We start from the raw sequence: 24,129 nt of genomic DNA on the forward strand, positions 1-24,129 counted from the left end.
ACTGTGATCCGTAACCTGCACGTAGCAAAGCAGAATCCTTACCAGAAGAGTCGTGGCCTGTGTATTCGTACATCTTGTCCCAAGTTCCATTTTCCTCCTTCCAGATGATGATCTTCCGGTCGTAGGAACAAGACGCCAAGATGTTGCCGTACATTGGGTGAGCCCAGCCCACCTGCCACACGGGGCCCTCATGGCTGAACAAAGAACAAGGATTTGTTCATTTAGATACGCAATTGATATTTATTCTCATAAATAAGGAGGAGCGATTGCGCAACACGTCAGTCACTGGCCGTGGGCTGAAGAGCTGTCATTTGGGGTCTCTCAGTTGGAAGACACCCACTCCACTTGCATGTTTGTCGGGTCCATCAGCAAGCCGCTCACATTGGAAAGATGCTGCCACGACGAGAGCCAAATGACAACTGCATCAGATGGCATGCTGGTTTATGCTACATTGCTCCACCTGACATTTAAGCCGAATCGAGCCAATGCAGGTATTGCTGGAGGCTTGCATGCTAGTCTGGCTCAATTTGACTCCTTTTGCAGAAGGACTGTTTGTCGCTGTCCAAAAGTCTCACTGTAGGACTGCTAGGCAAAGCTGTGGCAGTTTATATTTTGAAAAAGAGGATTATATCCTCCAGTGGAGGGCATACAGCGGGAAGAGGAAAGGGGGATTGCAAGAATGCTCTACCCTCGCAAGCGAACCAGACAATGTGAACCAAGCAATGCTCATCGCTCACTCTTCTTAATGATACTAAAGCCATAAAAGGTGGATGGTTTCTTGTACTTATCTCATGTCAAGTTACTAGCTTGAAATCACCACACTAGTCCTGGGGGTAGGGGAAGGGTCTTGGGATGTGGGCAATGCTGGCAAAGCCACAGTGATTGCCCATCCTTGTTGCCCTGAGAAGGCAATGGTGGACTTTCTTGACAGCAATTGTTTTTACAATTGAGTGGCTTGCTAGCCTACTTCAGAGGGCATTAAGAGTCAACCACACAATGTACAAAAAAAGCTGGGCCTTTGAGTTTAGCAATGGACAAATGTGTCCTGGATAAAGGGAAGTTAATGGAATTTTCTTCTTTCAGAAAGCTGGTGTACTATTAAACACTCTCAATAAAGTGGAACACATGTTAATACTTCTAAGTGAGGAACACCGTGCTCACCAACCAAAACTTTCCACTTACCCCCTCAGGTCAGCAACAAGGATCTGGCCTCCATTCTTGACATCAAATATCTTCACGGATCGGTCGGAGGAGCAGGTTGCAAGACGGGTGCCGTAGTAATCCATCTGCGCATCATGCTGCATGTAAACAGGGGGGGGGGGGGGGGGAGGGAGGAAAGCTTTCAGTAAACTTGCACCGCATGCTGCAATTGCTCAAATTATTCCAGTAGCTGTTGTCGAAACAAACACATCCATTAGGACTAGCCCAATGAACCATTGATGCCTTGTAGTGATATTTAGAGTTATCTGGATAGAGCCACATCATAAATACAAAGCAGCTATGTTCAAGCCCCAGTTCTGGAGACTGGAGACTGGAGCAGGCAGGTGAGCACATCACCATTTCCTTGGCTGCATTTGCAATATCAAAACCTTTAAAAGACTGGTCATTGACAGTAACTATACATGCTATAAATAGATGAAGAGCTAGGCATTTGTTGTCCACTTCCTCACTGGCTCAGGTTGTGGATACAGTTGCACAGCACCATCAGGCTGGTCTTCAATACCTCAGCAAATGGCCAACCTTCACGTGTGAGCCTAGACAGTGGCAACAGAGAATTCAACTGCAGAAGGCGGCGCAGCTGAGCCTGATCCTACCCGACCTCCCCCACCCATCCCCTCCCCCGCCACAGCATTTCCTAGCAATGGCTATTCAATGGAGACTGTCACTTTTTTTCACCCCCCTTCTATACCTCAGAGTGGCCAAGACCGATTGTAGCACCCTAAACAGTGCCCTGGGGATCTCTTGCTCAGCAAAGACCAGGATCAAATCAGGGACCTTGTGATACATCTGGCTTAGTACAAGACCGGATGATGCTTTTACCAACTCGGCCATGGTGCAGGGAGGGGGGCATGAAGGTACAAATATTCCACGTAGCAAGTTACTCGCACGGATAAGGAGATGCAACTTCAACAGGGAATCACTTAATGAAGCCTTTGAAGCTTGACGATTAAAAGAAAAGGGATGTCTCTGGTGGGACAGAGGAGCAAGCAGTTGATGCAGCATGGTACAGGTGACCAAAGCAGGAATCCTTATTTAGGTGCAGCAGACCCTGCACACCAATTTAGTGAAACTGCAGGTAATTAGCTAACCGGGAACACTATTACATAGAAACATAGAAGATAGGAGTAGGAGTAGGCCATTCGGCCCCTCAAGCCTGCTCCGCCATTTAATGTGATCATGGCTGATCATCCAAATTCAGTACCCTGTCCCTGCTTTCTCCCCATATCCCTTTAGCCTTAAAAAATATATCCAACTCCTTCTTGAATATATTTAATGAATTGGCCTCAACTGCCTTTTGTGGCAGAGAATTCCACAGGTTCACCACTCTCTGGGAGAAGAAATTCCTCCTCATCTCTGTCCTAAATGGCTTACCCCTTATCCTTAGACTGTGACCCCTGGTTCTGGACTCCCCCGCCATCGGGAACATCCTTCCTGCATCTAGTCTGTCTAGTCCCGTTAGAATTTTATAAGTTTCAATGAGATCCCCTCTCATTCTTCTAAACTCCAGTGAGTATAAGCCCAATCGACCCAATCTCTCCTCATATGTCATTCCTGCCATCCCAGGTATCAGTCTGGTGAATCTTCGCTGCACTCCCTCCATGGCAAGAACATCCTTCCTCAGATAAGACGACCAAAACTGCACACAATACTCAAGATGTGGTCTCACCAAGGCCCTGTATAACTGCAGCAAGACATCTTTGCTCCTGTTGTCGAATCCTCTCGCTATGAAGGCCAACATACCATTTGCCTTCTTAACCACCTGCTGCACCTTCATGCTTACCTTCAGCGACTGGTGCACAAGGACACCCAGGTCTCGTTGCACTTCCCCTTCTCCCAATCTATTGCCATTCAGATAATAATCTGCCTTCCTGTTTTTGCCACCAAAGTGGATAACCTCGCATTTATCCACATTATACTGCATCTGCCCAATCACCCGACCTGTCCAAATCATACTGGAGTTTCTCGGCATCCTCCTCACAGCACACACGCCCACCCAGCTTTGTGTCGTCTGCAAACTTGGAGATATTACATCTAGTTCCCTCGTCTAGATCATCATTAATATATATTATGAATAGCTGGGGTCCTAGCACCGATCCCTGCGGTACCCTACTAGTCACTGCCAGCCACTCAGAAAAAGACCCGGTTATTCCAAGTCTTTGCTTCCTGTCTGCCAACCAGTTCTCTATCCAAGTCAGTACCTTACCCCCAAATCCCATGTGCTTTAATTTTACACGCTAATCTCTTATGCGGGACCTTATCGAAAGCCTTCTGAAAGTCCAAATACACCACATCCACTGGTTCTCCCTTATCTATTCTACCAGTTACATCCTCAAAAAATTCCAGTAGATTAGTCAAGCACGATTTACCTTTTGTAAGTCCATGTTGACTTTGTCCGATCCTGTCACTGTTTTCCAAGTGCTCTGCTATTCCATCTTTTATAATGGACTCTAGCATTTTCCCCACTACCGATATCAGGCTTACCGGTCTATAATTCCCCATTTTCTCTCTACCACCTTTTTTGAATAGTGGGGTTACATTAGCTACCCTCCAATCCATGGGAACTGTTCCAGAGTCTATAGAATTTTGGAAGATGACCAGCAATGCATCTACTATTTCTAGGGCTATTGAGGATTGATGGGTCTGAATCCTCGCTGCATTTCACAATAGCCTTTGATTTGAAGTTGAATTGAATGAATCAATTTTATTTGAAGTGTAAATAACCATTACCGATCAACAGTGATAAAGCACAAGTTAAATTTCTACTCTTATGCAATTTTGATACATATAGTAAACAAACAGTTAAGTAGTGCAGATTTCTCTGCTATTGATGGTTTAACAGACATATACACACACAGGAGGAAGTACGCGATACAGAAAGCATTGGAGCTCCCAACCCTGGTGTTCACCCTGATCAACACTGCCATCCTCTGGTCTCTTTATTACATAGCCAAAGGGGCTCCAAGTTGCTCCTGCACCTACGTAAGGATTCCCACTTTGACTGGTCTCCAGCTAAACAATGGGAAGACCAAAACCATCATCTCTGGCCTCCATCACAAACTCCACCTCCCTCCCTGGCCATTCTCTCAAGCTGAACTAGACTGTTCACAACCTCACCATCTTGTTCAACCCCGAGCTGATTCCGACCCCATATCCTCTCTGGCACAAAGACCAGCTACTTCCACCTCCGTAACACTGCCCACCTCTGTCCATGCCTCAGCCCATCTACCGCTGAAACTCTCACCCATGCCTTGGTCACCTCCAGACTCGACAATGCTCTCCTCGCCGGTCTTCCATCTCCACCCTCTGTATACGTTAGTTCATCCAAAGCTCTGCTGCCCTTGCCCTATCCTGCACCAAGTTCCACTCATCCATCACCCCTGTCCTCACCGACTACAATGGATCTTGGACCTCAATGCCTCAAATTTAAAATTCTCATCCTTGTGTTTAAAGCCCTCCATGGCCTTGCCCCTCCCACATTTCTAACTCCTCCAGCCATACAGCTCCCCATAGCTCTCCATTCCTTTGACTGCATCCTCTTGGGAATCCCCACCCCCTCACTCCATTGGTCACCTAGGTCCCATGAAACGGGACTCACTCCCTCCACCTCCCTCGAGACCCTCCTTAAAACCCATTACTTTGACCAATCTTTTGGTCATATTCCTAATATCGCCTCCTCTGGCTCAGCATTCTCTTTTTCTTATTCCTCCCTGAACTGCCTTGTTTTTTTTCCACATTAAACAGTGCTACAAATATGCAAGTTGCTGTTGTAGGACTATGTAACAAAAACATTTATGGCAGTGTTGCACACAATGCAGTCCAACTTATTGTCACTACCTCTCCTTCACCTCTAGCCCTCAGTAGACTTGCTGGTACACCTCTCTCTGGGCCTCCATTCATGGCCTGCCCAACTCTAAAAGGTTAACCAAGCTAGGGTTCAGTGTAGTTTCCTCTCCTTTTCTTAGTATTCCTTCCAAAGAAAGACAAGGGCATGCTGTTAGCCCAGTTTCCAACGAGCAAATGAAAGGGGCCCTATAAAAAAATAGAAGTACTTTGTAGGACAACTGACCTTTATAGCCCTTTCCCTTAGGGAAGTGATTGGACTCAACAGAAAATGATTTATATTAGCAAAAGAGGCCAACATTCACTTCACCACAAGGGGCCCGAGCTCTCAATGTAAACTTAGAATATTCAGCTTTACTTGTATCCTGATCAGTGGCTCGGTGTGTGATGTATTGTAGGCGCAAACCAGTGTCCCGTCACTCTGTGATGCAACAGCATTCCTGAGAATGATTCTCAAGCAAGATACTGGTTGGGATTATAGCCCCGATTAAAAAAGTCAGCAACACTGGACGCTCGATAAATCTGAATTACAGCATAGGTTCATGTGGACGTAAAAGATCCCACAGCACTATTCAAAGAGCAGGGGAGTTTTCCCCGGTGCCCTGGCCAATAGTTATCCCTCAGCCAAAACCGCTAAAACAGATTATCTGGTGGTTTATCGCACTGCTGTTTGCGGGACCTTGCTGTGCGCAATTTAGCTGCTGCATTTTCTACAACAGCGACTACACTTACAAAAGTACTTCATTGGTTGTAAAGCGCTTTGGGATCTCTTGAGGTTGTGAAAGGCGCTATAGAAATGCAAGCTATTTTTTAAGTCTTTCTTTTTTTTGGTATGTAGCAAAAGACAGACAAGGGAATGCTATCTGGAAGCAGGCGCAAAGCATTCCTCCAGAGAAAGATGTGATCTATACATTTTTCATTTATAATGGAAGAGTCAAGCGTAGTGTCGCATTTAATGGAGGGAGCGAGAGAAGGCAGGGAACAGACTGCCTGCCAGCACCGTCTGGAGAACCCACAGAATCAGCGACAAGGGAGAGACATGGCTTCAAAGAAAATGGCAATTAAAAAAAAAATGCCCTGCTGTGTTTGCATTAAAAAATCAGGGCTAATTTACTGCCGATGAAAGCAGTTTGAGTAGGAAGGTCGTGCTCACCGAGATACAAGCTCCACAGTCGGTATACGAAATATATCCAACTATCTCCCTTTTCTGGAAAACGGTTTTCCTCAAAGCCTTAGCCTAAAACTTTTGATGTCATTTTAATATCTTGCTGCATTGGAGTGAGGCCTAAAGCAACAGACCAGAAACATAGAAGATAGGAGGAGTAGGCCATTCGGCCCCTCGAGCCTGCTCCGCCATTCAATGAGATCATGGCTGATCATCCAAATTCAGTACCCTGTCCCTGCCTTCTCCCCATATCCCTTGATCCCTTTAGCCTTAAGAAATATATCTAACTCCTTCTTGAATATATTTAATGAATTGGCCTCTACTGCCTTCTGTGGTAGAGAATTCCACAGGTTCACCACTCTCTGGGTGAAGAAATTCCTCCTCATCTCTGTCCTAAATGGCTTACCCCTTATCCTTAGACTGTGACCCCTGGTTCTGGACTCCCCGGCCATCGGGAACATCCTTCCTGCATCTAGTCTGTCTAGTCCTGTTAGAATTTTATAAGTTTCAATGAGATCCCCTCTCATTTTTCTAAACTCCAGCGAGTATAAGCCCAATCGACCCAATCTCTCCTCATACGTCATTCCTGCCATCCCAGGTATCAGTCTGGTGAATCTTTGCTGCACTCGCTCCATGGCAAGAACATCCTTCCTCAGATAAGGCGACCAAAACTGCATACAATACTCAAGATGTGGTCTCACCAAGGCCCTGTACAACTGCAGCAAGACATCCTTGCTCCTGTACTCGAATCCTCTCGCTATGAAGGCCAACATACCATTTGCCTTCTTAACCGCCTGCTGCACCTGCATGCTTACCTTCAGCGACTGGTGCACAAGGACACCCAGGTCTCGTTGCACTTCCCCTTCTCCCAATCGATTACATTCAGATAATAATCTGCCTTCCTGTTTTTGCCACCAAAGTGGATAACCTCGCATTTATCCATATTATACTACATCTGCCATGCATCTGCCCAATCACCCAACCTGTCCAAATCATACTGGAGTTTCTCGGCATCCTCCACACTGCATCCTCCTCACAAAACACATGCCCACCCAGTTTTGTGTCGTCTGCAAACTTGGAGATATTACATCTAGCTCCCTCGTCTAGATCATTAATATATATTGTGAATAGCTGGCGTCCTAGGACCGATCCCTGTGGTACCCCACTAGTCACTGCCCGCCACTCGGAAAAAGACCCGTTTATTCCAACTCTTTGCTTCCTGTCTGCCAACTAGTTCTCTATCCAAGTCAGTACCTTGCCCCCAATCCCACGTGCCTTAACTTTACACGCTAATCTCTTATGCGGGACCTTATCGAAAGCCTTCTGAAAGTCCAAATACACCACATCCACTGGTTCTCCCTTATCTATTTTACCAGTTACACCCTCAAAAAGTTCCAATAGATTAGTCAAGCATGATTTACCTTTTGTAAATCCATGTTGACTTTGTCCGATCCTGTCACTGTTTTCCAAGTGCTCTGCTATTACATCTTTTATAATGAACTCTAGCATTTTCCCCACTACCGATGTCAGGCTTACCAGTCTATAATTCCCCGTTTTCTCTCTACCACCTTTTTTGAATAGTGGGGTAACATTAGCTACCTTCCATTCCATGGGAACTGTTCCAGAGTCTATAGAATTTTGGAAGATGACCAGCAATGCATCTACTATTTCTCGGGCCACTTCCTTAAATACCCTAGGATGTAGATCATCAGGCCCTGAGGATTTATCGGCCTTCAATCCCGTCAATTTCCCTAACACCATTTCCCTACAAATACTGATTTCTTTCAGTTCCTCCCTCTCATTAGACCCTATGTTCCCCGACATCTCTGGGAGGTTATTTGTGTCCTCCTTTGTGAAGACAGAACCAAAGTATGTATTTAATTGGTCTGCCATTTCTTTGTTCCCCATTATAAATTCCCCTGATTCTGACTGCAAGGGACCTACGCTTGACTTCACCAATCTTTTTCTCTTCACATATCTATAGAAGCTTTTAGTCAGTTTTTACGTTCCTTGCAAGCTTACTCTCATACTCTATTTTCCCCCTCTTAATTAATCCCTTTGTCCTCCTTTGTTGAATCCTCAACTGCTCCCAATCCTCAGGTTTGCTGCTTTTTCTGGCCAATTTATATGTCCTCTCCTTGGATCTTATGCTATCCCTAATTTCCCTTGTTAGCCATGGTTGATTCACTTTTTTTTGTTTTATTTTTATGCCAAACTGGGATGAACAAATTCTGTAGTTCATCCATGCGATCTTTAAATGTTTGCCATTGCCTATCCACCATCAACACTTTGAGTAACATTCCCCAATCAATCCTACCCAACTCGCGCCTCATACCATTGTAGTTTCCTTTATTTAAATTCAGGAGCCTAGTCGCTGAGTCAAATACTTCACTCTCCATCTTAATGAAGAATTCTATCATATTATGATCGCTCCGCCCCAAGGGGCCTCGCACAACAAGATTGTGAATTATTCCTTTCTCATCATTACATAATACCCAGTCTAAGATGGCCTGATCTCTAGTTGGTTCCTCGACATATTGGTCCAGGAAACCATCCCGTAAACACTCCAGGAATTCCTCCTCCACAGTATTGTTACTAATTTGGTTAGCCCAATCTATATGTAGATTAAAGTCACCCATGATAACTGCTGTGCCCTTATAGCACGCGTCTCTAATTTCCCATTTACTGCCATCCCCAACCTCCACATTACTGTTTGGGGGTCTGTATACAACTCCCACTAATGTTTTCTGTCCCATGGTATTTCTCAGCTCCACCCATACAGATTCTACATCAGGGCTAATATCCTTCCTTACAATTGTGTTAATCTCCTCTTTAACCAGCAATGCTACCCCACCTCCTTTTCGCCTTCTTTCCTGAATATTGAATACCCCTGGATGTTGAGTTCCCAGCCTTGGTCACCCTGGAGCCATGTTTCCGTAATCCCAATCATATCATATCCGTTTACATCTATTTGCGCAGCTAATTCATCCACCTTATTACGAATGCTCCTCGCATTAAGACACAAAGCCTTCAGGCTTCTTTTTTTAACACTCTTAGACCTTTTAGAATTATTATTTATTGTGGCCATGTTTGATTTAAACCCTTGATTACTCTGACTGCCACTTTTGCTTTTCTGCTTTCTGTCTTTTGCTTCTATCCTTGTTTTCCTTTCCTCTGTCTCCCTGCACAGGTTCCCAACTCCCTGCCATTTTAGTTGAAACCTTCCCCCACAGCACTAGCAAACACTCCCCCTAGGACCTCGGTCCCAGTCCTGCCCAGGTGCAAACCGTCCGTTTTGTACTGGTCCCACCTCCCCCAGAACCGGTTTCAATGTCCCAGGAATTTGAATCCCTCCCTCTTGCAGCATTCCTCTAGCCACGTATTCATCTGAAATACCCTTCTATTTCTACTCTGACTAGCACGTGGCACTGGTAGCAATCCTGAGATTACAACTTTGAGGTCCTATTTTTTAATTTACCTCCTAACTCCCTATATTCAGCTTTTAGGACCTCATCCTGTTTTTTACCTAAATCGTTGGTGCCTATATGCACCACAACAACTGGCTGTTCACCCTCCCCTTCCAAAATGCTCTGTAGCCGCTCCGAGACATCCTTGACCCTTGCACCAGGGAGGCAACATACCATCCTGGAGTCTCGTTTGCGGCCGCAGAAACGCCTAGCTATTCCCTTTACAATAGAATCCCCTATTACTATTGCTTTTCTCAGCTAATATCCAATGCATGGCAGGGGTGGTAGCACGAGGAGGGGCACCAGGAAGGGGTTGAGCCCCAAGGCCTTAAGAATCAACAGGCTGCAGGAGCTAGGACTGGAAGGAGGAGTGAGCCAAAGGCGCTGAGGGCAGGGCTCAGACCGGGAGCAGTGGATAGGGAGTGGGAGGAGGCAATAGAGCTAGGATCATGAACTTTAAAAAAATTCTGGCTCGGACTGGGGGGGCAGAAGAATGCGAGCAGGAGGAGCTGCATACTGGGAGTGCAAGGAGACCTCAGGGGTTTGGGCCTGAAGTGGAAGGAGACCACAGGGCTGAGGTTTGGGCCTGGAGTGGGAGGAGACCACAGGGCTGAGACTGAGGCTTGGGCCTGGAGTGGGAGGATGCCACAGGGGTTGAAGCGGAGGCTGGGGTTTGGGCCTGAGTGGGACAATGGCATCGGGGTTGAGGCTGGTGTTTGGGCCTGGAGTGGGAGCAGACCACAGGGCTGAGGCTGGTGTTTGGGCCTGGATGGGAGCAGACCACAGGGCTGAGGCTTGGGCCTGGAGTGGGAGGAGACCACAGGGCTGAGACTGAGGTTTGGGCTTGGAGTGGGAGGAGACCACAGGGCTGAGGCTGAGGTTTGGGCTTGGAGTGGGAGCAGACCACAGGGCTGAGGCTGGTGTTTGGGCCTGGATGGGAGCAGACCACAGGGCTGAGGCTTGGGCCTGGAGTGGGAGGAGACCACAGGGCTGAGACTGAGGTTTGGGCCTGGAGTGGGAGGAGACCACAGGGCTGAGGCTGAGGTTTGGGCCTGGAGTGGGAGGAGACCACAGGGCTGAGGCTGAGGTTTGGGCCTGGAGTGGGAGGAGACCACAGGGCTGAGACTGAGGTTTGGGCCTGGAGTGGGAGGAGACCACAGGGCTGAGGCTGGTGTTTGGGCCTGGAGTGGGAGGAGACCACAGGGCTGAGGCGGAGGTTTGGGCCTGGAGTGGGAGGAGACCACAGGGCTGAGGCGGAGGTTTGGGCCTGGAGTGGGAGCAGACCACAGGGCTGAGGCTGAGGTTTGGGCCTGGAGTGGGAGGAGACCACAGGGTTGAGGCTGGTGTTTGGGCCTGGAGTGGGAGGAGACCACAGGGCTGAGGCTGAGGTTTGAGCCTGGAGTGGGAGGAGACCACAGGGCTGAGGTTTGGGCCTGGAGTGGGAGGAGACCACAGGGCTGAGGTTTGGGCCTGGAGTGGGAGGAGACCACAGGGCTGAGACTGAGGCTTGGGCCTGGAGTGGGAGGAGACCACAGGGCTGAGGTTTGGGCCTGGAGTGGGAGGAGACCACAGGGCTGAGGCTGAGGTTTGGGCCTGGAGTGGGAGGAGACCACAGGGCTGAGGTTGAGGTTTGGGCCTGGAGTGGGAGGAGACCACAGGGCTGAGGCTGAGGCTTGGGCCTGGAGTGGGAGGAGACCACAGGGCTGAGGCTGAGGTTTGGGCCTGGAGTGGGAGGAGACCACAGGGCTGAGGCTGGTGTTTGGGCCTGGAGTGGGAGGAGACCACAGGGCTGAGGCTGGTGTTTGGGCCTGGAGTGGGAGGAGACCACAGGGCTGAGACTGGTGTTTGGGTCTGGAGTGGGAGGAGACCACAGGGCTGAGGCTTGGGCCTGGAGTGGGAGGAGACCACAGGGCTGAGGTTTGGGCCTGGAGTGGGAGGAGACCACAGGGCTGAGACTGAGGCTTGGGCCTGGAGTGGGAGGAGACCACAGGGCTGAGGCTGAGGTTTGGGCCTGGAGTGGGAGGAGACCACAGGGCTGAGGCTGAGGTTTGGGCCTGGAGTGGGAAGAGACCACAGGGCTGAGGCTGAGGTTTGGGCCTGGAGTGGGAGGAGACCACAGGACTGAGGCTTGGGCCTGGAGTGGGAGGAGACCACAGGGCTGAGGCTGAGGTTTGGGCCTGGAGTGGGAGGAGACCACAGGGCTGAGACTGAGGTTTGGGCCTGGAGTGGGAGGAGACCACACGGCTGAGGCTGAGGTTTGGGCCTGGAGTGGGAGGAGACCACAGGGCTGAGGCTGAGGTTTGGGCCTGGAGTGGGAGGAGACCACAGGGCTGAGACTGAGGTTTGGGCCTGGAGTGGGAGGAGACCACAGGGCTGAGACTGAGGTTTGGGCCTGGAGTGGGAGGAGACCCCAGGGCTGAGACTGAGGTTTGGGCCTGGAGTGGGAGGAGACCACAGGGCTGAGGCTTGGGCCTGGAGTGGGAGGAGACCACAGGGCTGAGACTGAGGTTTGGGCTTGGAGTGGGAGGAGACCACAGGGCTGAGGTTTGGGCCTGGAGTGGGAGGAGACCACAGGGCTGAGACTGAGGTTTGGGCCTGGAGTGGGAGGAGACCACAGGGCTGAGGCTTGGGCCTGGAGTGGGAGGAGACCACAGGGCTGAGGTTTGGGCCTGGAGTGGGAGGAGACCACAGGGCTGAGACTGAGGTTTGGGCCTGGAGTGGGAGGAGACCACAGGGCTGAGGTTTGGGCCTGGAGTGGGAGGAGACCACAGGGCTGAGACTGAGGTTTGGGCCTGGAGTGGGAGGAGACCACAGGGCTGAGGCTTGGGCCTGGAGTGGGAGGAGACCACAGGGCTGAGGTTTGGGCCTGGAGTGGGAGGAGACCACAGGGCTGAGACTGAGGTTTGGGCCTGGAGTGGGAGGAGACCACAGGGCTGAGACTGAGGTTTGGGCCTGGAGTGGGAGGAGACCACAGGGCTGAGGTTTGGGCCTGGAGTGGGAGGAGACCACAGGGCTGAGGTTGAGGTTTGGGCCTGGAGTGGGAGAATAGCACAGGGTTTGAGGCTGGTGCTGGAGTGGGGCTGGCAATTAAAAAAAAAAATTGGCCAAGATAGCACTAACTAATGGCGGTTGAGGGAAGAGGCCAAAATAAGAGCAGTGCGGTGCCAGAAAAGAATCAAAAAAAAGAATTAGAACAAGATAAATGTTCAAAAACAAGCCCCCGTCCCCTACCAGTCTCACCCCTATGATCTCTGGATTGTGAAGCAAGATATAGGCACTGCATCAAACTGGAATGCTACAATATACACCAAGGTACCAGAAGTCTGTACCTCAGCATAAAATCACTCCAATTCTCCACAGCCACTGGCGTCGAATGCGCGAGCCACACATCCTTATGACAGCTGCCTCTGCCAGGACCAAATCTGCTCCTGTACAGAGTGCCCTTGGGTAGAACTCCCTTCCCCTTACTTAATATGAACGTTCATATTCATTCACGGAATGCGGTTTTATGAGCCACAGCATGGCAACTGCGTATGAGTAATGAACTGCTCTGCAGGACAGCAGTGATGCACGGCAGTCCAGAATATGCCTGAATCATCAGTCGAGGCTCTGGCCCAACAATAAACCAAACCGCTCAGTCTAGGCGTAAAGCTGCAGCTACTTTACTTGCATTCACGATCAGAAACACCTGCAAGTTATAAAGAAAGAACTTGCATTCATATAGTGCCTCATGGGCCCTTCACACTCGTCGTTTTGGGGGGGCGGAGAGGTGGTGGTGGTACAGGAATAGGCCATTCAGCCCCTCAGGCATGTTCAATTAGATCATGGCTGATCTGCATCTTAACTCCATTTACCCGCCTTGGTTCCATAACCCTTAATGCCCTTGTCCATGGATCCCTGTTTTGAAATTTTCAATTGACCTAGTCTCAACAGCTTTATCTATCTTTCTTAGGTCCTTTCACTTCCACATGTTGAACTCCATCTGCCAGTTTTCCAAATCAGCAAAAACCATAAGATGACCCAAAAAAGGCAAACTGCTGGGAAACCAGAACTTAGTGCTGCAGCAGTAGCTCTGCATAAACATGACACACCAGTGAAGAAGTTTTACTTTCTGGAAAAATGTTTGATCTTTAACCCAGAGTTTTTCTTCCAATACAGTCTGTCCTGTCCTTGCTGCTCTACCAACAGGATAGATTACAAGCAAGAAAATCCCAGTTCTATGACCTGTCTGACAAGCGTAGTGTCGCTATTACGTCAGAATCCATGTGACTGAGAAACAGGCATCAAAAGCAGCCAGGTCGGTTTCCGACATCGATATCCATCTAAAAATGGCCAAAAGGGCAAGGCAAGGCCCTTCATCCCATTCAATACGGTTTCTATTTTTAACAGCAACGCACGATTTTATTAAAGGAACAAGTTTTCTAATGAGTCAAAAAGAAATCCAACATTATTTCTACCAAAATCCCTGCACTGCTCTCATCACTACCAATGACAGACCTATAACCGCAGCCCAAGTTTGAAAGGACAGACCTGCAATTGTACTGCAGGATGTTTCTCCACAGTTCAAGTATGAAAAGCTCACACACCCACTGTTCCACTTTACTGAACTCCCTGTGACCACACTGCCATCAACGTGCTTTTCATTCAAAGGTAGCCTGCTTCTCCCAGTGGCTCCATTAGTAAGGTGTGGTACTGAGTCGTATAGATCTGGAGCATCCCAGGTTCGATCTGTAGTCTGTGCTGACCTCAGTAGGTGGTAGTGGGGCACTACAATCAGTGTCACTGGGTTAAAGGGGTGGAGAGGTGCAGAATTAATCAGCCAGGGGACCTGCAACTGGTCGCCATCCAGTGACATTTCCTCTAAAGTGCTTCAGTGTGGATGTCGGGCGAGATTGTGATCTGGCTGGGCTCGCACATGGAGAATGGCCATTTGGACTAGGTACAAAAAGGCTGCCAGTGTCTGTGGAACCATTTCTCAGCACAGGCTGTAACCCTCCAGGAAAGGAGGTGGTAAGGCAAGAAAATTAAAGATCAATGCAACAAAATGCCGCTTTATTTTCACTTCCCTACCTCCCACTAACCTTGGAGCAACAAGGGATGAGCAATAAATGCAACGGTGCCAGCATTTCCCAATGCCAAGACCAAGGGGGGAAAAGAGTTGTTTATTTTATACCTTTGATCCAAAATGGATTTCATGTGAGAGTCACAATCAACAGCATTTTTAGCCACTAAATCTTACATTTAGTACCAATCGTAGGATGATACCAGGGATGAAAGGATAGAGGTTCTGATGACAGACTTGGAAACCAAAGGCTATGCTTACTGGAGCAGAGGTGGTCAAGGGAAGATCTTAAAGAAATGTTCAATAGAATTTGAAAACGTTTATCTGACTCTCTGACTGGGGAATTGATAACAAGGGGTCATGAATTTGGATTAATACTAGAATCATAGATAGATTTTTGGACTCTAGGGAAATCAAGGGATATGGAGATCGGGCGGGAAAGTGAAGTTGAGGTCGATGATCAGCCATGATCTTATTGAATGGCGGAGCAGGCTCGAGGGGCTGTATGGCCTACTCTTGCTCTTATTTCTTCTTCTTCTTTCTTATAAAGGAAGATTCATTTTCATGGAAAAAAAGTTATTAGAATATGGAATATGTTACCACAAGTGGGTCAATAAATAGAGGCCATAGATTTAAAATCACTGGCAAACGATCTAGAGGGGTGATGAGGAGAAATGTTTTCACTCAAAGACTTGTTGGGATCTGGAACGCTCAATCTGAAATGGTGGTGGAAGCTGATTGCATATAAATAATTTAAAGGGAGTTGGGACAGGTTCTTGAGGATGAGGAATTTACAGGGTTACGGACAAAAAGCGGGATGTTGGACTAAGCACGACTGCTCTTTCAAAGAGCCAGCACAGGCACGCGGGCCGAATGGCCTCCTTCCATGAAGTAGCTACTGAAGGTGATTCAATATCAACAAAAGAGGGAGTTGGGTAAACATTCAGGAAAATGTTAAAGGTTACAGGGAAAGAGAAGGAAAATGGCACCAGGAGGTTGCAGTGTGGAGCTAGCAGTAGTACAGGCATGAAGGGGAAAATAGGGTTGCCAACCCGGAGTCTCCAGTAGGGTTGCAAAATTCTGGGAATTTTTAAAAGAGGAAACTTTCCATGGGAATTTAGAGTTTTTTTGCACACTGATGGTTTTTGTCTCTGACCCTTATATTATCTTTGTCGTCAAAATAGACATACTGTTCCATACAAATAAAAACAGGCTTTCAAAACTTTGTTTAGGTAATAATTTTGAACTTTACTGAACCCCCACAAAAAAGACCCATCTAAAATAAAATAAAAAGAGCGTCAGCTTATTTAGCCTGTAATTTGTCCTTATTTTGTCCCTTTGAGTCTTCTACTCATGAGTCTTCTGAGTCTTCTACTCCTCATTGCTCCTCCTGATTCTCTGACTCTGGCTCTGACGTGTCCATTTCCTCCTCTGTGTCAGTGTCTAGCTGTGTGGTGGACACTTCTGTATCTGGCTCAATAAGTTGTAGGTTCGCCCGGATAGCCACCAGTTTCTCCACTCTCTTGTTAGTCAGCCTGTTGCGCACCTTTGTATGCGTATTCCCAAAAAGTGACCAGTTTCGTTCAGAGGCCGCTGATGAAGGTGGGATTTGGAGTATCACCGATGCAATAGGTGACAGGGCCTCAGATGCACAAAGTCCTTTCCACCAGGTATGTGCACTGATATGCTTGCATGATTCCCATATCCCATCCCCATTCCAAAGACCTTGCTTGGTAGAGAACTTTGCCAGACTTCCCAGAACTTTGCCCACATCCAGATTGAGATGGTGTGAGAGGGTAGAAATCACACTGTAAGCGCTGTTGATCTGTTCTCCAGAAAGTATTGGTCTCCCAACATGCTTTGGGTCCAGCATGTATGCTGCAGCATGAATCGGCTTGACACAAAATTCTTGACGCGTCTGTATGAATTGAACAATTGCCTTCTCCTCTGCTTTGAGCAGCAGGGATGTGGGTAGGGCAATGCTGATTTGTTCTTTTAAATCAGTAAAAAGCCAGAGAACATCTGACAAGGCAGCGTCATCTCCTTCAATCTGAGCAATTGCAGATGCTACTGGTGAGAGTAGTTTAAGGCTGCTAACCACTCTCTCCCAAAACACATCATCCAGCAGTATTTTCTTGATGGTGGTTTCCATATCCCCAGACTGGGATATTGCCATTTCTTGCAGCGACTCCTTACCCTCCAGAAGGCTGTTGTACATTATGACAACACCACCCCATCTAGTGTTGTTGGGCAGCTTCAGTGTGGTGTTCTTGTTCTTTGTCATTTGCTTGGAGTTGTAGGTTGCTGCGACTACCTGTTTTCCCCTGACATACTTAACAACTTGCTTGGCTCTCTTGTACAGTGCTTCCATGGTTCTCAAACCCATGATGTCCTTGAGGAGCAGGTTAAGCCCATGAGCTGCGCACCCAATAGGCGTAATATGAGGGTAGGCCTCCTCCACTTGAGCCCAAGCAGCCTTCATATTCGCAGCATTGTCAGTAACTACTGCAAAGACCTTTTGTGATCCAAGATCGTTGGATAAATGCTGCTGCATCTTTGTGGCATTCTTTACATATGGCTTTCTACAGTGTTTGCACATGTACACAGTCTTTCCATCTTTAATGCCTGGGGTAAAATGCTTCCACACATCCGACGGTAAACGTGGCATTGTTCTATGCAGAGAAATAAAGGGCATTCATCTCTGTGTCGAACTGCGGTCGATCAGCACGATTGCAACAGGGTGAGTACATTTTTGCTGATGCTCCATGTGATGGAAGCATGACCTGTACACACAGGACGCTACATCACCAAGAGTGTATTATTTTGTATATTTTAAATTGAAGGACAACAGAGTTCAACAAGTAACTGGTTTATTTGGTATAAAGTCTGATTTACTTACTGCATCATCACAACATCAGCAGAAAACAAAATGACTTCCCTCAGGACCCCTAACCTGGATCTTAAAAAAACTATAGCAGTCTTACAGATGCCTGCAGGCCAATCACAATTCGATATGCAAATATTACAAATAGAGGGAGCTAATCGCTCATCCACTCATCCAACCAATCAGGACACATTTGTTCACAGTCACACACAAAACTTGTAATTATTAAAACAAGCCAAGTAAGAAGATAAACATATATTGATTAAGAAATTCCTTAATAATTAAGATTCCATCTCTGTTAGTAATTTTAAGAGAGGACCTGTGGAAAAAAAAGAAATACAAAAAAAACAATATTATGCTAGCATGTGCTTTTTTGGGCAAAATTCCCAAAATAAACTTCCCGTGGAAAATTTCCGGAAATTTACCGGAAACTTTCCACCCCTTTGCAACCCTAGTCTCCAGGAATCAAAGATTAATCTCCAGATACTGCTGCAAGCAACACCCGGGACAGAAATCATTGGGGCATTAAAAAGTGTTTTTTTCTCTTTTCTTTGAATACATTTGTTTTAGATATAAAAATACTGGAGATGGCTGCTCCACTGACAGTTGAGAATCATCCAATCGGTAACGAAGAAAGAGTCTGTTTGCTTTCCAACTCGTGTGGGTAGGTGGTGTGCCGCAAGGATGGATGCGTTGGGCGACCAATGGCGGGAACATGGGGACGGGTTGGTTGGAGGCCACGTGATGAAACTTCCAGAAATACGTCCAACCAGAGGTGGCGACCCTAGACAAAAAATGGCCTCCTTCTGTGCTCAAATTTCTATTAGTATTTCTACGATTGTGCCCAACAAGCACATGTGGGTTATGATGTTGAGTGCACTGCCTGTGTAAATATTATATCTGATGAATCATATGGAAAGTGAAAGTATTGAAGCTGAGGAGAACCTCACTTGGATGAAGGCAATTAGCGCGCACTGCTATGAATGTCAGTGTTTGAGAGACTATTTTCATCGGTTCATTTAGATCTCTCCTGGTTAGCGTCTGCATAGTACGATCACAAAGTAGTGTTCACTTCATGAATGAAGAGAAGTAGCAGCTTTCTGGTTAAAATACAGCAAATAACTCCAGTGTGGTATTGAGCCAGGTAGATGACAGGTTCAATCCCTGGTCAATGCAGAGTTACCTGACCTTAGCAGGAATAGCAGTAGGGGGTGTTACAGCTGGTCTTAGCACCTCTGGAATAGGCAGGGAAGGTTAAAAATAAATCTATAAACATTTCCATTCCCGTTGCTAAGCAGCGACTCCTGCTGGAATTGCGCATGCGATGGCCTTCAGAGTCTAATACCCTGCCAGCACTCAGTGGGATTGTACCTCAAATTGTTCCACTGCTTTTAGAAGTGGAGAGAAAAGACCTTTTTCGTGTCGCTGAAACCCCAGTACAGGAAACTTTCTGGTATCCGGCACGGACGGGACCGACGTGTTGCCGGTCCATCAACAATTCCAGATAACCGAATGCTATAGTAAAAGATACGGAGCTCAGAGCTCCGTATAAAGCAACAAACCCAACAGCTTCAAAGCAATCGGCACAAGTTGCAAGCATCTCTGTAGCTTAGCAACAGCTTCAGCTACACCCTTGCACAGCAACAAATGGAGTAAAAAAAGAAATAAAAGTTATCTGAACTGACTCCTGAATTTTGCCGGTGGATAGAGCGTTCCGGTTATTTAGGGGCCGGTTAATCGAAAGTTTCCTGTATTGGCATAGACAGATAATCCTTGCTCAGTATGGTGCCAGGGTTAGACTGGCCTTTATGGGGAGGAGTACAGCAGGTGGTACAATGGAGGGGATCAGTTAGGTTTGTGTCCACAATCCCCCATTCACTGAACTCTCAAACTTAACGGCCATGCTACAAGGAGTCACCAGGTAGACAATAGACATCTCCTACATGGAACAAAGTAAAGAGACACCAGACAGCTAGTTTCAATAAAATGAAAGATGGTAAATGAATACAAATTAATCCAACAATTTTTACCCCTCCAAAAAACAAATGAGTCATGTCAATAAGGGCTTTCTACAAATGTAATTAGCCTCACAAAAAGCAGCAGGTTAACCCCATCTTTTATAGGAGCGGGGTCAGGCTGGTTTCTGATGGCTGTGGCACACAGCTCATGTCACTTTGGTCTTCTCTATTCAACATACTCATGAGGGTGAAAGGTATTCCACTTTATAATCAGGAGTTTGTCTCTAGATGTGGCTGACACCAGTTTGTTTTTAATTCTCAAGGCGAGGATTAAGTATTAAATCACAGAGCCACCGATGCCATTGGTTAGATCGCAACCTTCAACTCACTCCTGAGCATCCAGTATTCTTTGGATAAACCATTGCAAAAATTTCCAATAAATTCCAGCATGTACCTTATACATGGACATCTGTTCTCTATTATACAACTTGCATGAGTGCACTGGTAATTGTGGACATTTTTACTTTAAATGATTCAAAATTACATGTTTGTCTCTATCTCTCTCTCCCCCGCCAAAAGATTACTGAATTAATCTGTGCTCATTTTCTTTCCCTCGTTGTAGCACTGTTCTGGCTACCTGATGTCCCTTCTAATACGCTGGAACAAAAAATAATTACTCTATTGATTTCCTCTTGCAAAGTGAGAGCCTGTACTGCGATGCACAGAAATGAGACAAACTGCATTGCAGTGCCTGGGATGTGCAGGGGACATCCTGCTGTTAGAAATAATTGCAGTGCAGGCTTGCGTATTTGGGAATAAACGAGTTTGTGCGACAGAAACAAGCCTCTTTCTGTCAGCTCTCAATTCCTTCTTTCCCTTATCTCCAGGTGCCAGTCACGATGTGCACCAGTGAGAACCCAGGCCTCCCCCAGGAATGCTCAGTATTGTCCATTGGGTGGTGGCAAGCACTGCCTGAGATGCAGATGGTTTATATATATTTAATAAAGTAAAGGACACCTCAGGGTGTCTGCACTGAAGCATTAATGACAGGGGCATAACCACAGCAAGTTCAAATTGAACAATGATCAGTTCATTAAGGTGCAATGAAATAGTCAATGTATGCAAGATACATTGACCCAACTCTCTCCAGAGATGTATCTAGTTACCACTTCACTAGCAAATGATATCAACCTTTGGGGGGGGGGGGGGGGGGGGGGCGTAGAATAGTGGCTGACTTCCTTCCTACTCCTAATTTTCAGATTACAAATTACCAAACAAAAAATATGAATCTGCAACTAAATGCCCACCCCTGATGTTTGAATTGTAAAGTGATAATCACTTTGAGGTGTGCTGCTCTGGGCACTCGAACACCTGACGTGGTGAGTGGGTGCAAGGTGCAATGTAGAAAATTGAACCATAGCACCTTCATTCCTCAGTTTAACAAGTACACATATACACACACGCAAGGTATTACAGCAAGCAAACAAAGCTAAAGAAGTTTATAGCAAGCTGAAACCCGATTAGATTGCAGTCTCATGAATCACTCTAAAACATCTATTTATTATTTGTGATACATGTCCTTTTTGGGTTTTTTCCAAATTAGGGAATTTTTGTGATCTTCTAGGTGAGGGTAATCTGGTAAAATTGGACCCATTTTCCACTTATATCAGTATCAAGCATTCCTCAGGTAAGGTACAGTATGGATTAGATACAAAGTAGATACACTGTACCTTTAAACATTCCCAGGGCAGATACAGCACGGGTTAGATACAGAGTAAAGCTCCCTCTACACTGTCCCATCAAACACTCCCAGGGCAGGTACAGCATGGGTTAGATACAGAGTAACACTCCCTCTACACTGTCCCACCCATCACTCCTCAAGTCTGATATAGCTTCAATTGGCTGCTGCGTGCAACTCCCTCTACACAGTTCCATCAAGCTTTCTCAGAATGGGTAACAGCATGGATTAGAGACTAGGATAAAGTATAGATAGATACAGAGTAAAGCTCCCTCTACAGCATCTGGAAAACACAAGTACTCAAGAATGGTTTTACTGCTGAAGGACTTTGCTCTGAAGGGTAGGATCAGAACCATTAGGGAATTTCCTATATTATCGAGCTCCTTACCCCTCACATACCTAGATTCAAGCATCCACACAGACATACAAATGTATCTGACAAGAAACCTCAGTACTCAGACTGAACTACATTCCCCATAAAGTTAATCAATCACTAAATGTTTTTGGCAGTAGCGATTAACCAAATTGCAGTCCTTTGAGAGTTCACACTGTAATAAGAATGAGCGATCCACTTACAATCATATCCTCGTGGGACGTATCCACTGTGTTGATTACAGAAACCTATGAAAAAAACAGATTAAGTGAAATTACCAGAACAACTGTTTTATGTTTATGCCAATTAAGACGAGGGATGTTTGGCTCATTCCCAGCACTCTTCCCATACAAGGCACCCAGTCCCAGTATTGATCACTTCCAGTTTAAGCCTCAGCCCCAACCTCAGAAGGGTGCTTCCTACGCACCAATATGACTTTTCATTGTTTGCACGCCACCGATCCCGCGCCTCTCCGATAAGGCTGGCAATTACTGCTGAATTTTTTGCTGAGGGCCTCTTTTCATTTTCAGGGGGAAAACGGAGAGGAAGTAAGGTCCGGTGGGCTGGGGGGGGGGGGAGGGAGAGATTTGAATGCAGAAGCAGTTGAATGGATGTTGTCAATCTTTTAACAAAGAAGTCCACGAGCTCCTCACATTTATTGTAACAAGCAAACAACGCTCACAGATTCTTCACCGACAACAATCAATAATTAATTTAGATGACCCATTTACAATCATCAAAGAAATTGCAAGTGAACCGTCTGGATTTAGTAGAAACAAAACCACCTATGTACATTTTGTGTTTTATTTTAAAGTTTCTGTGTTTTAGATACATTTTCAATTAAATCAAATAAAGGTTGAACAAACCACGTGTAAGCATAACTACTATTTTACTGAAAATGAAAAACAGTGGTTGCCCTGTGTTATCAACTGCAAAAAACAAATTTGCACATGCTCGCCTCTTTAAGGGGCACAACTACAGTAACAAAAAGAACATAAATGATTAAATAAGCCACTAATGAGGTTTATAAACTATCAATCTGTATTGGTTTGTGTTTCAAAAAAAATAGCAACTCATGATTTTTATACCAAATCTCTTGATTTTTAAGAGTTTGTCTCTTGATTTATAAGACAATGAGATTTGTGAGTGTCCTGGCCAATTTTTATCCCTCAATCAACATCACTAAATCAGATTATCTGGTCATTATCACATTGCTGTTTGTGGGAGCTTGCTGTGCTGTGGGAGCTTGCTGTGCACAAATTGGCTGCCGCGTTTCCTACATTACAACAGTGACTACACTTCCAAAAGTACTTCATTGGCTGTAAAGTACTTTGGGACGTCCAGTGGTCATGAATGAAAGGTGCTATATAAAAGCAAGTCTGGCTTTTTTAAATGGGGTTGGCATTACTGTTAGAATACAATCAAGAATGGGGGACCTTCTACATTGGACATAACTGTACAACAACAACTTGTATTTATATAGCGCCTTTAACGTAGTAAAACGTCCCAAGGCGCTGCACAGGAGTATTTTAAGACAAAAATTTGACACCGATTCACATAAGGATAAATTAGAGCAGGTGGCCAAAAGCTTGGTCAAAGAGGTAGGTTTTAAGGAGCGTCTTAAAGGAGGAAAGAGAGGTAGCGAGGTGGACAGGTTTAGGCAGGGAATTCCAGAGCTTAGGGCCTAGGCAACAGAAGGCACGGCCACCAAAGGTTGAGCGATTATAATCAGGGATGCTCAAGAGGGCAGAATTAGAGGAGCGCAGATATCTCGGTGGGGGCGGTGGGGTTTGTGCGGCTGAAGGAGATTACAGAGATAGGAAAGGGCGAAGCCATGGAGGGAATTGAAAACAAGGATGAGAATTGTGAAATCGAAGCACTGCTTAACTGGGAGCCAATGTAGGTCAGCGAGCACAAGGGTGATGGGTGAACGGGACTTGGTACAAATTAGGACAAGGGCAGCCGAGTTTTGGATGACCTTAAGTTTACGTAGGGTGGAATGTGGGAGGCCAGCCAGGGGTGCATTGGAATAGTCAAGTCTAGAGGTAACAAAGGCATGGATGAGGGTTTCAGCAGCGGATGAGCTGAGGCAAGGGCGGAGACGGTCGATGTTACGGAGGTGGAAGTAGGCGGTCTTTGTTATGCTGCGGATATGTGGTTGGAAGCTCATTTCACGGGTCAAATATGACACCAAGGTTGTGAACAGTGTGGTTGAGCCTCAGATACAGGAAACTCTCGTTTAAACGGCACCTAAATATCCGGAATTCTCTATTAACCAGCAAAATTCTCGCTCTGAAAACAACACCTCAATAACCGGCAATGTTGCCGAGTCTCCCGCGGTGGCCAAGTTAGTCAGTGGGGGTAGTTCTCCAAACTGTCACTACTCAGCTTCTTGGCGCTGTCGGAAGTCAGAACATCTTA

At 46.5% G+C, this 24,129-nt stretch overlaps 1 protein-coding gene across 2 annotated transcripts in view; it reads right to left on the reverse strand.

The window, feature by feature from the left end:
* Positions 1 to 24,129, reverse strand: part of sec13 (SEC13 homolog, nuclear pore and COPII coat complex component) — a 44,739-nt gene that overhangs the window by 18,946 nt on the left and 1,664 nt on the right. Inside the window, exons 2-4 of one of the 2 annotated variants that reach the window (XM_086001326.1) lie at positions 21,912 to 21,956; positions 1,183 to 1,298; positions 43 to 194 (exon numbers count right to left, since the gene is read on the reverse strand). In XM_086001326.1, the coding sequence (XP_085857452.1) occupies positions 43 to 194; positions 1,183 to 1,298; positions 21,912 to 21,956 (313 nt within the window). Of the gene's footprint in view, positions 1 to 42; positions 195 to 1,182; positions 1,305 to 21,911; positions 21,957 to 24,129 lie in introns of those variants that run through there. The other variant, XM_086001327.1, reaches the window with a different exon arrangement.

Source organism: Somniosus microcephalus, chromosome 11, assembly GCF_052327205.1.
Source record: "Somniosus microcephalus isolate GS21.2 chromosome 11, FLI_Smic_1.0, whole genome shotgun sequence".
In the NCBI taxonomy this organism is placed as follows: Eukaryota; Metazoa; Chordata; class Chondrichthyes; order Squaliformes; family Somniosidae; genus Somniosus; species Somniosus microcephalus.